The sequence below is a fragment of the Equus asinus genome, chromosome 16 (genome assembly GCF_041296235.1).
Source record: "Equus asinus isolate D_3611 breed Donkey chromosome 16, EquAss-T2T_v2, whole genome shotgun sequence".
NCBI classification, from domain to species: domain Eukaryota; kingdom Metazoa; phylum Chordata; class Mammalia; order Perissodactyla; family Equidae; genus Equus; species Equus asinus.
The window spans coordinates 26,974,398-26,992,153 of record NC_091805.1 but is presented as its reverse complement, the minus strand read 5'-3'; the positions used below and the strand labels follow the sequence as shown (position 1 = coordinate 26,992,153).

At 35.8% G+C, this 17,756-nt stretch overlaps 1 protein-coding gene across 16 annotated transcripts in view; it reads left to right on the top strand.

Moving 5' to 3' along the window:
• The window catches only part of ZNF644 (zinc finger protein 644), a 118,187-nt gene that overhangs the window by 28,933 nt on the left and 71,498 nt on the right, over positions 1-17,756 (top strand). For 10 of the 16 annotated variants that reach the window (XM_014841865.3, XM_014841858.3, XM_070486812.1 and 7 more), the window contains one exon: positions 10,085-10,145. The exons of the other annotated variants lie outside the window; for them this stretch is intronic. In XM_014841865.3, the coding sequence (XP_014697351.1) occupies positions 10,124-10,145 (22 nt within the window). In that variant the 5' untranslated portion in view covers positions 10,085-10,123. The remainder of the gene's footprint in view (positions 1-10,084; positions 10,146-17,756) is intronic. 16 annotated transcript variants of the gene reach the window in all.

Here is a 17,756-nt window from a genome sequence, read left to right as displayed (position 1 = left end):
GTTTCTCAGATTGATCATTATTCGTATATAGAAACACAACTGATTTTATATGCTGCAATTTTGCTGAAATCACTTATTAGTTTTAACAGGTTTCTCTTTCTTTTTGAATAATCTTTAGGGTTTTCTACCTAAAAAATCATGTTATCTACTAACAGGTAAATTTTACTTTTTCCTTTCCAGTTTGGATGCCTTTTATTTCTTTTTCCTGTCTATTTGCCCTGGCTAGTCCATTCAGTACTATGCTGAATAGAAGTAGCAAGAGTGGCATCACCTTCTTCTTGATCTTAGAGGGAAAGCTTTTAAGTCTTTTACTGTTGAGTATGATGTTGGCTGTGGGTTTTTCACATAGGGTTTTTATTATGTTGAGGCAGTTTCCCTCTGTTCCTAGTTTGTTGTGTATTTCTATCATGAAATGGTCTTGAGTTTTGTCAGATGCTTTTTCAGCATTGGTTGAGATGATCACATGGTTTCTGTCCTTCATTCTGTTAATGTGGTGTATTACATTAATTGATTTTCATTTGTTGAATGATCCTTGCATTCCAGGAATAAATCCAACTTGGTCATTGTATATAATTCTTTTAGTTTGCTGTTGAATTTCATTTGTTAGTATTTTGTTGACAGTTTTTGCTCAATATTCATCAGGGATATTGGTCTGTAGTTTTCTTTTTTTGTTGTGTGTCAGCACTCACCTAAACAATATCCCAATTATATTATACTTTTTAGGTACAGATTTAAAAAGTACTTTCTAGCAAACTTTATTACAAATCTCCTTTAAAACAGTGTATTTATAGTGTTTAAAATGGGCTGGTTTTGCTTGTTGGGGAACAAATGCAATTAAAAGGTATTTTCCCCTAGATTTTGGAATATAACCATGAACACAGCAAGATAAATAATAAAGAGCTGAAGTCAAAATTATTGTGTGTGTATGTGGTGTTTGTGTATGCTTTTGTCTTTTCGGGTTTTTTTGTTTTGTTTTTTTGAGGAAGATTAGCCCTGAGCTAACATCTGCTGCCAATCCTCCTCTTTTTGCTGTGAAAGACTGGCTCTGAACTAACATCTGTGCCCATCTTCCTCTACTTTATATGTGGGATGCCTGCCGTAGCATGGCTTGACAAGTGGTGCATAGATCTGCACCCGGGATCCGAACTGGTGAACCCCGGGCTGCCAAAGCGGAATGTGTGAACTTAACCGCTGCATAACTGGGCTGGCCCCTTTTGTTTTTTTGTTGTGGTAAAATATAATAAAATTTAACATTTTAAGCATTTTTAGGTATACAGTTCAGTGGCAGTAAGTGCATTCACATGGTTGTGCAAACATGTATATACTTTCGTATTAGTCTTCCAGGGTTGCTGTAACAAAATACCACAGACTGGGTGGCTTAAACAACAGGAATTTCTTTTCTCGCAGTTCTGGAGGCTAGAAGCCCAAGATTAGGGTGTTAGGTTTGGTTTCTCCTCAGGCCCCTCTCCTTGCAGATGACTGTCTTCTCTCTGTGTCCTCACATGGCCTTTCCTCTATGCATGCGTCCCTGATATCTCTCTTCTTCTAAGGACACTAGTTCATGTTGAATTAGCGCCACACCCTTATGACCTCAGTTACCTCCTTAAAGGCCCTGTCTTCAAATACAGTCACATTGGGAGTTAAGGCTTCAACATATGATTTTTATGGGGAAACTGTTCGGTCTGTAACACCTTTTATATAGTGCTTCTAATTTATCTACTAGAGAGCCTGCCATCCTTAGTATATTAGTTTCCTGTGGCTTCTCTAACAAATTATCACAAACTAGGTGCCTTAAAACAACAGAAACTCTCTCAGTTTCTGGAAGCCAGAAGTCTGAAATCGTTATGACTGGACAGAAATCAAGGTGTCAGCAGAGTAGTTCTCTCTCCAGAGGCTGTAGGGGAGAATCGGTCCCTTGCCTCTTCCCAATTTTGGTGACTGCTGGCATCCCTGGCTCTGGCTGCAATCTTCAAGACCAGTGTTTTCAAATCTCTCCCTGCTCTGTCTTTGCTTTCTCTGTGTGTAGTTAAATTTCTCCCTGTCTCTCTCTTTAAGGATACGTGTGATTGTATTTAGGGCCCACCCAGATAATCTATGATAATCTCTCCACCTCAAGATCTTTAATTACATCTGCAAAGACCCTTTTTATAAAAAAAAAAAAAGAAATTTTTTTTGTTGAGTTCATAATAGTTTACAACATTGTGAAATTTTGGTTGTACATTATTGTTTGTCGGAAACCATATAAGTGCTCCTCTTCACTCTTTGTGCCCACCCCTCAATCCCCTTTCCCCTGGTAACTGCTGAACTGTTCTCTTTATCCGTGTGTTTATCTTTCAAATATGAGTGAATTCATATGGTGTTTATCTTTCTCTGTCTGGTTTATTCTGCTTAACATAATACCCTCAAGGTCCATCCATGTTGTTATGAATGGGATGATTTTGTCTTTTTTATGGCTGAGTAGTATTCCACTGTGTATATATACCACATCCTCTTTATCCAGTCATTGGTTGATGGGTCCTTGGGTTACTTACATGGCTATTGTGAATAATGCTGCAATGAACATAGGGGTGCATAAGTCACTTTGAATTGATTTCATGTTCTTTGGATAGATAGCCAGTTGTAGGATAGCTGGGTCATATGGTATGTCTATTTTTAGTTTTTTGAGAAATCTTCATCCTGTTTTCCATAGTGGTTGCACCAGTTTGCATTCCCACCAGCAGTGTATGAGGATTCCCTTTTCTCCACAACCTCTCCAACATTTATTTTTTGTCTTAGTGATTAAAGCCATTTTAATGGGTGTAAGGTGATACCTTAGTGTAGTTTTGATTTGTATTTCCTTGGTGACTAGTGATGTTGAACATCTTTTCATGTGCTTATTGGCCATCTGTATATCTTCTTTGGAGAAATGTCTGTTCATATCCTCTGCCCATTTTTGATTGGGTTGTTTTTTTTGTTGTTCAGTTGTGTGAGTTCTTTATATATTATGGAGGTTAACCCTTTGTTGATTATATATGATTTGCAAATATTTTCTCCCAGTTAGTGGGTTGTCTTTTTGTTTTGATCCTGGTTTCCTTTGCCTTACAGAAACTCTTTAGTCTGATAAAGTCCCACTTGTTTATTTTTTCTTTTGTTGCCTTATCCAAGAAGACATGGTATTCGAAAAGATCCTTTTAAGACCCATGTCAAAGAGTGTACTACCTATACTTTCTTCCAGTTTTATGGTTTCAAGTTTTACCTTCAAGTCTTTGATCCATTTTGATCTTATTTTTTTTTTAAGCCTTCTTTTTTTTTTTTTAAAGATTTTATTTTTTCCCTTTTTCTCCCCAAAGCCCCCCAGTACATAGTTGTATATTCTTTGTTGTGGGTCCTTCTAGTTGTGGCATGTGGGACGCTGCCTCAGTGTGGTCTGATGAGCAGTGCCATGTCCATGCCCAGGATTCGAACCAACGAAACACTGGGCCGCCTGCAGCAGAGCGCGCGAACTTAACCACTCGGCCACGGGGCCAGCCCCCATTTTGATCTTATTTTTATGTATGGTGTAAGATAATGCTCTACTTTCATTCTTTTGCATGTGGCCATCCAGTTTTCCCAATACCATTTATCGAAGAGACTGTCTTTTCTCCATTGTGTGTTCTTAGCAGCTTTGTCAAAGATTAGCTGTCCATATATTTGCGGTTTTATTTCTGGGCTTTCAGTTCTGTTCCATTGATCTGTGTGCCTGTTTTTGTACCAGTACCATGCTGTTTTCATTACTATAGCTTTGTAGTATATTTTGAAGTCAGGGATTGTGATACTTCCAGCTTTGTTCTTTTTTCTCAGGATTGTTTTATCTATTCGGGGACTTTGGTTGCCCCCGAGAATTTAAAAGAATTTAAAAGAATTTTAAAATTCTTTGTTCTATTTCTGTGAAGAATGTCATTGGGATTCTGATTGGGATTACATTGAATCTGTAGATTGCTTTGGGTATTATGGACATTTTAACTATGTTTATTCTTCCGATCCATGTGCATAGAATATCTTTCCATTTCTTTATGCCGTCATCAATTTCTTTCAGTAATGGCTTATAGTTTTCATTGTATTAGGTCTTTTACCTCCTTGGTTAAATTTATTCCTAGATATTTTATTCTTTTTGCTGCAGTTGTAAGTGGGATTGTATTCTTGAGTTCTCTTTCTGTTAGTTTGTTATTAGAGTATAGAAGTGCAACTGATTGTTGTAAGTTGATTTTGTACCCTGCAACTTTACTGTTTTGATTATTTCTAATAGTTTTCCTGTGGATTCTTTAGGGTTTTCTATATATAAAATCATGTCATCTAAACAGTGGGAGTTTCACTTCTTCATTTCCTTTTGGATTTCTTTTATTCCTTTTTCTTGCCTAATTACTCTGTACAAAACCTCCAGTACAATGTTGAATAAGAGTGGTGAGGGTGGGTACTCTTCTCTTGTTCCTGTTCTGAGAGGGATGATGTTCAGTTTTTCCTCATTGTATGTGATGTTGGCTGTGGATTTGTCATATATGGCCTTTATTATCTTAAGGTACTTTCCTTCTATTCCCATTTTGTTAAGAGTTTTTATCATAAATGGCTGTTGGATCTTATCAGATGCTTCCTCTGCATCTATTAACATGATCATGTGGTTTTTATCCATAATTTTGTTAATGTAGTGCATTACATTGATTAATTTGTGGATGTTAACCATCCTTGTGTCCCTGGTGTAAATCCCACTTGATCATGGTGTATGATCTTTTTGATATAGTACTGTATTCGGGTTGCCAATATTTTGTTGAGAATTTTTGCATCTGTATTCATCAGCAATAATTGGCCTGTAGTTTTCCTTTTTTGTGTTGTTCTTATCAGGCTTTGGTATCAGGGTGATTTTGGCCTCATAGAATGTGCTGGGAAGTATTCCATCTTCCCTTATTTTTTGGAAAAGTTTGAGAAGGCTAGGTGTTAAATCCTCTTTGACTGTTTGGTAGAATTCTCCAGGGAAGCTTTCTGGTCCTGGACTTTTATTTTTTGGGATGTTTTTGATTACTGTTTCAATCTGTTTGCTTGTGATTGATCTATTCAGATTCTCTATTTTTTCTTGATTCAGATTTGGGAGGTTGTAAGAGTTAACAATTTATCCATTTCTTCTAGATTGTCCAATTTTTTGCCATATAGCTTTTCGTGGTATTCTATTAGAATCTTTTGTATTTCTGTGGTATCTGATCTAATTTATCCTCTTTCATTTCTAATTTTATTTGTTTGATCTTTCTCTCTTTTTTTCTTTGTAAGTCTGGCTAAGGGTTTGTCAGTTTTTATCTTCTCAAAGAATCAGCTCTTTGTTTCATTGACTCTTTCTGCTGTCTTTGTTTCAATTTCATTTATTTCCGATCTGATTTTTATTATTTCCTTCCTTCTGCTGACTTTGGCCTTTGTTCTTCTTTTTCTAATTCTGTTAGGTGTAGTTTGAGATTGCTTATTTGGGATTTTTCTTGTTTCTTAAGGTGAGCCTGTATTGTGATGAATTTCCTTTAGTAAAGCTTTTGCTGCATCCCGTATGAGTTTGTATCGTATATTTCATTTTTGCTGGTCTCCAGGTATTTTTTGATTTCTCCTTTAATTTCTTCAACGATCCTTCGGTTGTTCAGTAGCATGTTGTTTACTCTCTACATCTTTGTCCCTTTCTCACCTTTTTTCTTGGTAATTAATTTAATTTCTTATTAATTGTTAAGCAATTAATTGTTAATTCTTATTACGTTAGTTTCTTGTTTCATAGCATTATGATCAGAAAAGATGCTTGTTATTTCGCTCCACTTAAATTTTTTGAGGCTTGCCTTGTTTACCAGCATATGGTCTATCCTTGAGAATGTTCTGTGAGCACTTGAGAAGAATGTATATTCTGCTGTTTTTGGATGAAGTGTTCTATATATGTCTATCAAGTCCATCTGGTCTAGTTTTTCATTTAATTCCACTGTTTCCTTGTTAACTTTCTGTCTGGATGATCTGTCCATTGATGTGAGTGGAGTGTTGAAGTCCTCTATTGTTATTGTGCTGTTAATGTCTCCTTTTAGGTTTGTTAATAGTTGCTTTATGTACTTTGGTGCCCCTGTGTTAGGTGCATAGATATATATAAGTGTTATATGTCTTCTTGGTGGAGTGTCCCTTTGATCATTATATACTACCTCTCTTTGTCTTTCTTTACCTGTCTTATCTTGAAGTCTTCTTTGTCTGATGAAAGTATTGCAACACCTGCTTTCTTTTGTTTGCCATTAGCTTGGACTGTCATCTTCCATCCCTTCACTCTGAGCCTGGGTGTGTGGTTGGAGCTAAGATGTGTTTCCTGGAGGCAGCATATTATTGGGTCTTGAACTTTAATCCATCTCACCACTCTGTCTTTTTACTTGCAAATTCAATCCATTTCTATTTAGAGTGGTTATTGATATATGAGGGCTTGATGCTGCCATTTTATCACTTGTTTTCTGGTTCTTTTGCATTTCCTTTGTTTCTTGTCCTATTTCAGAGTACTAATTTGGATACAGTATTCTTGGCTGAAGGATTTTATCTTTCAAAGGTTTGAGCATATCATTCTGCTCTCTCCTAGTCTGTAAGGTTTCTCCTGAGAAATCCACTGAAAGTCTGATAGGAGTTACTTTGTAAATTATTTTCTTCTGCCTTGCTGCCCTTAGTATTTTTTTTTTGTCATTGACTTTTGCCAGCTTTGGTATTATATGCCTTGCAGTAAGTCTTTTTTACATTGATATAGTTAGGACATCTGTTGGCTTCTTTCACCTGGATTTCCATCTTCTTCCCCAGGTTTGAGAAGTTCTCCAATATTATTTTTTTGAACAAGCTTTCTGTTCCATTCTCATTCTCTTCTACCTCTGGAATACCTATAATCCTTATGATGCATTTCCTAATTGAGTTGGATATTGCTTGGAGACTTTTCTTCATTTCTTTTTAGTCTTAGTTCTCTCTCCTCCTGCATCTGAAGCATTTCTATATTTCTGTCTTCAGTGGTGCTGATTTGTTACTCCATGATATCAGGGAATCCATATTCTTCTTTATGTAACCTTTGTGTTTTTCATCTCCAGTATTTCTGATTGGTTCTTTATAGTTTCAGTCTCTTCATAGTTTCAATCTATTTTGTGTAGCAGCTCCTGAATTTGTTGAATTGTCTATCTGTATTCTCTTTTAACTTGTTGAATTTTTTAGTGATAGTTGTTTTGAATTCTGTCATTTAGGTTGTAGATTTCTGGGTCTTCAGGGATGATTCCTGGGTACTTATCATTTTTCTTCTTGTCTGGAGATTTGATATATTTTTTCATACTGCTAGATGGCATGGATTTGTGCTTCCGCATTGTGGTAGTATTTGATCACTGCTTCCATCTCTCACCACTGGGCAGGGGTCAAGAGCTTCATATTCTGAGCCCACTGTGTTCTGAGGGCAGCTCCCAGGTGCTGGTCTGGGGTGCTGGTTGGCAGGGAGGGGCGCTTTCCCCTGCATGATCTCGGGGGTTTCTCGCTCTGCCCTCTTGGGGTGTTGGCTTGATGAAGACACCTCCTGTGAGCGAGTCTGCTCTGTGTGGGACTTTCCCCTGGGCTGTGAGGGACCTGAGAGATCTGTGGTGTTCCCTGGACAGCTGCTGCTCCCTTCCCCCTTTCTTCTTGGAAGTTGTGTGCAGTCTCTGGGATGCTGCCCTTCAGGGAGGAACAGAAGCTTTCTCTTACCTTGTTCCACTTTCTCGACGTGGGAGAGGAGGCTCCAGTATTTCCACCTTCTGATGTATGGCTGTCTGGGTCTCTCAGACTTCTTTTGTGTTGTGTGGATGTTCTCTGTTGGAATATAAATGACCTTTTCATTCTATCTTAGAGGGGAGAGTTATGGGAAGACCTCACTCTGCCATGATGCTGATGTCACTCCTCTGCAAAGAACTTTATTTTTTGTGCCATATAACATTTACAGGTTCCAGGGATTAGGATGTTAATATGTTTTGCATGGCCATTTTTCAGCCCATCACACTTAGCAACTTGTAGTAGACTTTTACTGCTCTCACTTTGGTTTAGTTTCATTTGTAATAAGTTCCAGAATCTAGGTAAAGGTTGGTGGCAGTAGATTGCAGAGAGAATATTCTCATCTCTTCTAGGCATTATGTAGAAAACTTTAGGTCTGTGGTTCTCAGTCTGTGGTACTGGAAGTAACAGCATTAGCATCACCTTAGGAACTTAGTAGAAATGCAAATTATTAGGCTCCAATCTTAGACCTACTGAATCAGGAACTCTGAGTGTGGGGCCCAGCAGTCTGTGTACAACAAGCCCTCCAGGTAATTCTGATGCATAGTAAAGTTTTGAGAACCACTTTTCTAGGTTATGGACATCATTAAAACCATTTTTCCCTCCCTCTCCAACTCTTATCTACTTAAGGCTAATACTTAAATCAGTCTGGGATTTATAGTCTACAAACTTTGTTTTCTGTAGGGATGTAAACATTTAGTACCACAATCTTGATACTGTACTGATAATCAGTGAAATTACTTAATTTAATCAATAAAAGGTTGTGCTGGGCTGATTATTGTTAGTTGTATTTTTACTTAGATGTAGTTATTTCATTAAGTAACTACCAGAATCAGAAGTGATATGAGTTTTTTTCTTTAGCCCTTGAAGGTGTGAATTAAACTCATTAAACTGAATTTTACTTGTTTTTTTTTCCTGTATCCCTATGTACATTTTGGGATACAACACAAAATTTCTAATCTTTCATTCTTCCTGCATTGTTATGCCATTCAGTGAAAGTGATGAATAACATAAATGAATTCTTTTCCTCAGTGTATCCACACTGTAGTTCAGAAAATACACAGGTAAAACAAATAGGGTTGATATAGAGCTATTACTAGTTGCTATGGCAGTTGAGAAAGTCAAGTTTACATAGCTGGAGAAATTAAAGAAGGATCTGCTAGGGTGACTGAGCTAAATATTGAAAAACTAATAAAAGGTGTTAGCAAATTTCAAGAGAGGTAGAAGGTAGATATAGTTTACCATGTGAAAAAGCATGAAAGCTGAGAGACCGTGGGATCTGTTCTGGGAGTTAAAATGGTTTAGTATATTAGGAACTTGGAATGAATGGGAGAGTAAAGATTGGGAATAGATAGATTAAGGTTGAGAACATTGATGAGTACTGTTGAAGGATTTGAACCATAGATGTGACATCTTCAGGATGGCCATTGCAAAATAATTATATATAGTTCTAGGAAAGATGAATTTGAGATGCTAGTGAGCCTGGAAATACTTACAGTAATCTAGGTGAGAATGGCAGTAGGTATGGTGGTACCATTTTTTGAGAATAAGAATTCACTAGAGTAACAAGCTAAGTTTCAAGTAGGAGAAGATGTGCAGAGTTCAGGGTAGGACATAGTGAGTTTTCAGAGTTTGTGGAATGTGATCAAATTAGAGGTAGGTAGATTTTTGACAAGTAAATTTTCAGTGGAGTTTTGGGGTGGAGGCCTTGTTAAACTAGATTGAAGATTAAGTTGAGGAAGCTGGAGAGTATCAATGTATGCTATTCTCTAGAATAATGGTCCCTGTCATTTAGTAAATAATTAGTGTTAGCCATTATTATGGCTGCTGTTAGTATATGCTTTTATGCCATCTCATACTCAGTTTTTTTCTTCAGCTTTTTGGCATGTTTTTTGGTATGTACCTAATAGTGCTGTATAAACATTGATCTAGATAGTGTGTTTTAGTAACAAGTACTGATTTTAATTATTGCTATTGCCGTACTATCAAAATTAGTGAAACAAAATTGTAAATTTTTTTAAATTTATGATATTGTACATTTTTTTAGATTTTTAAAAAAATTTTTAAAGAGAACTAGAAAGTTTAATTTTCTCATTTGAATAGATTATTGTTCCTCAAAAAAAGTGGTACTTAGAAAGTTTCCTTAAGGTTAAATTGATCATGTTTTAGTTAAACACTTTTTGGATAGATGTTATATCAAGAAAATAATTTGACTTACAGATTTTAGTTTAAAAGAATAGTGTATCATAGATGTGCTTATTATTACTTGAAGCAAAAAACTAAATGGTGGTCTTTACATGTATTCTTTCAGGTTTGATTTAATTTCGAATGAGATTGTTCTTGCAGCGAGATGTTAATAAGACAAAATCTAGGTAAGTAGAAGGCTGCCTTGTTAAATGTTACATATAAGTAGGGATAATAATAAAAATTGTTTTAAAAAATGTGCCTTCAAGTCCAGAATAAATGAGTTTTTAAATAAAATTTTGAAATATGAGGAGTTGACTTTTTATGCACTGGTCTAATTGATTTGATGAGAGTAAAAATACGGCTATCAGGGGCCAGCCCTGTGGCATAGTGGTTAAATTCGGCATGCCCTGCTTTGGCGCCCCGGGTTTGTGGGTTTGGATCCTGGGCATGGACCTACCTCACTCATCAGCCATGTTGTAGTGGCGACCCACGTACAAAATAGAGGAAGTCTTGGCACAGATGTTAGCTCAGGGCTCATTTTCCTCAAGCAAAAGAAGAGGAAGCTTGGCAACAGATGTTAGCTTAGGGCAAATCTTCCTCAGCAGAAAAAAAAAATACAGCTATCAAGTTGTGGAGCTAAATTCTTAGTTTTCCTTCTTTCATGTTGAGTTTAGCTTAAGTATACACTTTCTAGTGAGTCTTAAACCTGTTGGAAAATCAACTTGATGTTTGGTAGCCACTCTGAAACCAGTTAAAGAAGTCGTTTGCTACATTGCTTCAATGCTCTCTTCTTAGTGGTTTATAGTACTTGAATAGTCTTTGTTTTAGTGAATTTTACTTTCTTATTTCCATTAACAAACCACTTCCACAAGTTGGTTAACAATGTAAATTTGCCAAGTTGTGTGGCTTATTCATGTTAATATAATGTTCAGAATTGTAAATGACTGTTTTAATATTTTTCTTGTGGGTATCTCTACTGAATGACTTTCCTGATTTAGCATTCTGGTTCCCTTTGATCTTTTAAGACTCTTGACTTTCCAAAAGTTGAATTTTGATTTTGTACTTTTGGTTTGGTATGTGAAAGAATGCTTTTTAAGAATAAAAACTGTTGAAATGTTAGAAAGATACATTTACTATTTGGTAAGTTAACACAGCTTCAGGATATAAAGAGATGATAAAAAATACTTTGATAAAATTGCAATTAACTTGGTCTTTCTCTTGTCTAGTGAGATGTTTCAGCTGTCAGAAACTTGATGATCTTAAAGTTAAAAAAAAAAAAAGCCTGGGTTGAGAAGTGCTATAGTTGAGTAACGTGCAGTTAAGTAATGTATTCTCAGTAAGTGGTTTAAGCATAATTTGAAGCAAAGTTTTCCTTTTATTGCTATTATTTAATAAGAATAGTAGTGGTAGTTTGAAGAATACTTATTGTGCTCTGTATCAAGTGCTTCTCATGCCTTATTAATCTTCATAGTACCTCCTATAAGGTAGGTATGCTGTATAGGGAATTTTTAAATTTTTGGTAAAAGCTGAGCTGTTTCTTTTTTTTTAGGTGGAGTACTTTATTTTCACAGCATTTATGATAAGCAGTACTTGCCTGTGTATCTTCCTAAAGGGGAAAAGAACTTAACTTTAGTACTTAAGGTCTTAACAGGGATTTTGTTTGCTAGTTGAATATACAGTATCTAGTAGAACCTTTATTCTGATTTCTTAGATACTGCTCATGGGATGACACTGGTTTAACTTATTCTGACTTTATTCCACCATAATTATATATGCATTTTTTATTAAGATGTAATTTACATGTTTTACTGTTATAATTTATGTATGGTAAAATGTGTAAAATTTAAATTATAGAGCTGAATGGGTCTTTACTTATATGTTCACATGTGTAAAACACCATCTAGATCTACGTAGAACATTTTTATCATCTCAGAAAGTTTCTTGTGCTCTTCTTTTTCCAATCCAATAACCTTTCATCCTGAGGTAAGCATCTTTCTGAATTCTATCAGCATAGCTTAGTTTTGCCTATTCTTGAACTTTATGATATATAGAATTATAAAATACGAACTCTTTTGTATCTGGCTTTTTTCATCCAACATATATTTTTGCATTTCCTCTGTGTTGTTTTGAGTCTCAGCAGTTCATTATTTTTTACTGCTGAGTAATATTCCATTCTATGAACACACTGCACATTTTTAATGCATTATCTCTATGATTTTATTGGCTTCTCCAAGTCTCTGACCTCACTTGCCAACATTCTGCTCTGCTTTCCTTCCTCTGGTTGTCCCCCTCATTGTCCCCCATCACCTGCACAATAAAATGTAAGCTCTGTAACGTGACATACCATAATCTCCCTGCAGCTATTCCAGAATGCCTGGAATTACCTGAATAAACTAAGTATGATGTCTTATATTCCTAGTTTTAGTCCTCTGTTTATGTTGGCGCTCTTCCCCAACCCCTTGCCTCCCCAACTGCCAGTGTCCTTCCTCCTGGTTGTCAGCTTATCTCCTGAAATAGTCCATTTCGAGCATCGTTTTCTCCTTTGATCCACACCTGGCCAGCAGTAGTCTGTTTTCTTTACTAGACTGTGAGCTCTTTGAAGGTGGACACCATCCATGTCTTATTTATCTTGGTAGTACAATGCCACAGTACTGTATGCACTTAGTGAATGTTTGTTAAACTTCAAACAATGAACAGAGTGCTCTCTCAGACAAATAGGGATTGAGAATGCTGGCTGGAATGGGATGGGGCATTGGCACTTCAGTTGCTGTTGAGCTGTAGGAAGGAGCCAATGAGGGCAATACAGAGACAGCATTATAGGGCTTTTGAAAAGAGAAATAAAATATCCCCCAAGTCTTCTTTCAGTCCAGTTGGAATAAAATGGCTAGTAATGTTCTTAGTTCAGACTTTAAGGAAGACTGTGTCATTGTTGATTTTGGTTACTTTTTCCAGATGAAGGCGTTAATCCATGTTATGGAAATTGGAATGTTTGGGACTAACAGTATTGTCTTTATACTAATTATTTCATTAAAGATTTTAAAAGATGTGTTAGACTAATAATACAAATAGAAGATTAGGAGGGCTGGTCCCATTTATCAGAAGTGAGGAAAACTTTTCCTCATTTTCCTGAGAGTAAAAAAACTATTGGAGTAGAGGAAGAGATTGAATCATAGTCTGGAGTTGTGATAACATTTTTGATTCCTATAGCTTAGGAAGTTTGCTGTTTGCTGAAAAGTGCTTTTAAAAATTTTATCATTATAGATCTGTAATATATGTAAAAATTATACTTTCTTAAGAAATGAAACTTTTAAAAAATTCTGAAGCATTTACACTAGTTTTCTTTTTCCATGTTTGAAATTCGGCCAGTTGAATTGGCTATTGTAGTCACCTGGGGGATTTTAATGCCTGAAGCTTGATTGCCTTCCAGCAAGTCTAAAGCAAGGAGAAATTCTTCCTCACTGGGATCAATTTGTTGCCTTTACTCTCTGCAGTTTCTGCCATCAAGGTTGAACACAGAGTTGGACATTGACCCTGTCTCGTGCTATTCCTTCTGTCTCCCTACAGTGATTTTCTTAGCCATGGATTCTCATCGAATGTATAACTTTGGTTATTTCCTTATTTCTTCCTGGATGTGAAGTGTGTTTAGTTTTCTTGCTGATGAAATTTGAGTATTCAGAGAAGTTTAACTTTGAGATTGCTTATGTGTCTTTAAAAGATTTAAGATTAGGTTCTCTTCTCAGAGGCTGATAGGTATGACTCAGTTTCAGACTCTTCCTCTTCATTTTGTGCTTCAATATTTTATGTATTTGGCTGCTGCTAAGATTTTGTATTTTTCGGAATCCTTGAATCCAAGGATTTGAAGTTCTTTATGAATCTTTGTCTTACATTAGCTTAATTTCCAAATTAACCTCGTTATGCTTCAATTTCTTTGGCAGCACTGTAGATGTGCTGTCCTTTGTTGTAATGTGAAAAAGAAAACTTACTTGTTCTTCATTCCAGATGAGATTGCACAGTGTACATTCCATCTTTTTCAAATATATGGCCAAGAAACATTTAGTATTGTCAAAAAAAATCTTTCTATAAAAGTCACATATGCTTATATGTATGAGCAAATAGTATAGAAATGTTTAAAATAAGTAAACCTCTCCTTTCTCGTCCAGCACTGTACTCCCCATAAATTATCAAAAATAGCTGGTATGTATTCTGTATCTGTGTCTTTCAACTTACCAATATAACTTGGACATTTTTTTCATATATGCATTACATTTACTATAATTGTTTCTTTATTGATAGATACTTGGGTAAATCTCAGGTTTTTTGCTTGTATAATCAGTGCTGCAATAAATATTCTTGACTATATCATTGGGATTGTGTGAGAGTGTCTATAGGGTAATTTGTAGCAATGGATTGCTGGGTCATTATATATGTGCACTTCAATTTCTGATATATATTGCAAAATTGCAATGAGATTGTACTACTTACCTTTTTTTTTTTGGTGAGGAAGATTGACCCTGAGCTAGCATCCTATTGCCAGTCTTCCTCTTTTTGCGTGAGGAAGATTGTCCCTGAGCTAACATCTGTATCAGTCTTCCTCTGTTTTGTAATGTGGGATGCCTCCAAAGCATGGCTTAACAAGCAGTGTATAGGTCTGTGCCCAGGATCCAAACCTGCAAACCCCCACCGCCAAAGCAGAGTGCACCAACCTAACTACTATGCCACCAGGCCAGACCTCTTAACATTCCTATTAGCAGTTTTCGAGAATACTGTTTCCCCACTCTCTGCTAAATGTTAACTTATTTTTAATCTTTACCAGTCTAATCAGTGAAAAGTGGCATTTATTTAATTGTAAGATTCCTCAAAGGTTTGAAATATTACCTTCATCATGACTTAATTCCATTGGAGAATATGTAATTTGCAAAGATTTTTCTCCTTTGTTGTTAAATCTATCAATTAACATACCTTTGTGTTTTATGTACTGCATTCAGTTATTTAATATCAAATAACCAGATTACCTTCTTGGTTCCCTTCATGCTGTTTATTTAGGATAAATATTTCCTTATGATGAATTTCCTTATAATTTGCTACCAACTAATGTTAGCATGGTCTGTAAGTAAAAAGAAAATAAAAGCCATTACCAAGTATTCAGTTAATTAAGTGTAGCTTAGCAGCATACTACTCAAAATCTATTGTCCCTTGCAACTCAAGCATTAAAAAACTTTTCTTCTTTATGGTCATTTTTTTTTCCTGCCTTTAGCATGTACGATAAGCTATAATTATTAATCTCAGATTCAGCTTTAAAGTCAGTGAACTCTTTTTTTCAAATTCTTTAATTCTAGAAACTGCTAAATTTAAGACCAGGAAAAAAGAGTGAGAAAATCCTTAACATTATTATGATGGTTTTATCTGAGTTATTTTTTAGGATTAAGATATTGTCTTCTTTTGAGCTTATTTTTATTGGTATGGTATTTTCCAGTGTCATGCCTTTACTCTTGGATACGTTTGTCTCTTTCTTGGTCTACATCTCTTAAAACTCATCCTTGGTTTTTCCCTGTTCTTTCATGTGTTTAAAGGTTTAAGTAGGCTGCCTTGATCTCTTATGAAGCTGAGCTGTCAATCTTATTTTTCCAAAGAAAGTTTCATCTAGGCCTATATTTATTATAAAAGTTTCTACCCAAATCTGAAGTGGCTTTTAACTTAACAATTAAAGGCTGAGTGGCAAATGTCATTCTAATATGTGAATGGGAAACCGTAAAACAGCCCTGTCAGACCAAAGAATTTTGCTGTTGCTAGTTTAACCTTCTATGGTAGGTCTAAACTGTAAATAAAGATGCTAAATAAAATAAGGCATTCAGTAAGGCTTTATTGAAACCTAATTCTGGGCACTATGCTGTATGTTAAGTATGCACTGGTAGTTAGAATTCTCAGTGCTGTATAACTAATTGTGTTATAAGTCACGAACAGAATACTCTCAGGTATATATAGGGGAGTATAGTAAGAGTAAGGAGGGAATTTTGGAGGAAGAGATCAGGAAAGCTTCATAGAAGGAAGGTGACATTTGAGTAGGTCCCAGAAAGACGTAATAGAATTTTGATTGTAGGATGACCTTGGGAAAATGTGGACAGAGGAGGTGTTAACTAAAGCTTTTATTTTGCTTTCCAGGAATTATTTTGTAAAACAGTTACATTTAACTGGATATCCATGTTGTCAAAGTTACTGTCATTTTCTTAAGCATACTGAAGTTTACAGTTTACTACACCTTAGGAATTCATTGTTTGAACTGTTTCCTTGTTTGATTTTTCACTTTTTTAACAAGTCTGATTTTGAACCCACCAAGAAATAAGTTATACTGTGAAAGGCTCCATACTGATCATTAATTTAAATATTTTAATATTATACTTAAGGGTATGAGGTTTGTAAGTAATAAAAGACTAGCTTGAGGTCAGGTAAATAAGTACAAAGACAGAATTAGAACCTAAGTCTTCTGACCTCTGGTCTACTGTTCTTTTGAGATGACCATTAAAGCAGATATTTGAAACCTTTTTAGGGTCTTCTAGCTAGGCTGAGGGCTGTGGGCCTACCTGTCACATTATTGGTGCTCAGCAAGTATTTGTTTAATGATTTATTGATTGATTCAGTGTTTTATCAATTGGTTATTGTAGCTAAATTGGTTTTAGTTCATACTTGATACTAGTTGCTAGTCTGAGGAACAAAGATGACTAAGTATGTAATTGCAGTAAAATGTTATTACAGTTAAAATATTCCTCGATAGTAAGGACCATCTCTGTTTTAAGCACTTAGGACAGCACTTTACTCATAAGTAGGCATTTAATACAGATTTATTGAATGAGTGAATGGAAATATGGCAAGGCCTCTCGGAAGAAGTGACATTTAAACTAAAACTTGGAGGAATTGTTGGTGATTTATCTAGATAAAGAATTTGGAGAAGGACTGTTAGCAGGAGAAATAGTATTTGGAAAGGATGACAGGTAAGAGAAACGGAAGATTGATGGAACTGAAAGAAATGTAGTATGTCTTGCATGGGGATTCACGGGGAGTGTCAAGAGATAAGACAGAGTAAAGCTTGAGCTATTTTATTGAGGTTTTTATAAACCACTTTAAGGAGTTTGGATTAACAGAGTAATGAGACACCATTGAAGGAGTTTAAGTGTGAGGAAGTGAAGTAATTAGATCTGTGTTTTAGAAAAGGTCCCTAATTAAAATGTGGAGAAAAGATCAGAGGAGAAGGTAGACTGGATTCTGGATGACCACTTAGCAGGGGGAGGATGCCGGCCTGACTTCAGAGTGTTGGTGGTGGGGAGAAAAGATTGTAATTGGATTTGAGAGAGATTTAGACAGCAAAATAGACCAGCGTTGGTGATTAATTGTAATAGAATTGGGGGTAAGAGAGCAGGGAAGGAGTTAAGGATGATATCCATGTTTCCGGCCTGGGCTGTAGTGATACAGTCAAAGATAGAACTGTGGAGAAGAAGAGCAGGTTTGTAGAGAGCAGGAGCTAAATTTTAGGTATCCTGAGCTTGAAGTAGCTCAAGACAGCTAAGTAGAGATGTTAGGTGGTAGTTAGATACAAGAGACCTATTAAGAAAGAGATCTGAAAGCCATCAGCATTAAATCTTCGTAATATTTGTTTGTCTTTTGTTATCTCTCTCTGCAAGATATTACAAAGCATATAATCTTTAGGTCAAAGGACCTAAAGATTGTTGAAAAATGAATCGTTCCATATAGTTTTATGAGCTGCTGTTTTTCTTAGAGATTCCGGCCTCTGCTTACTCTTAATT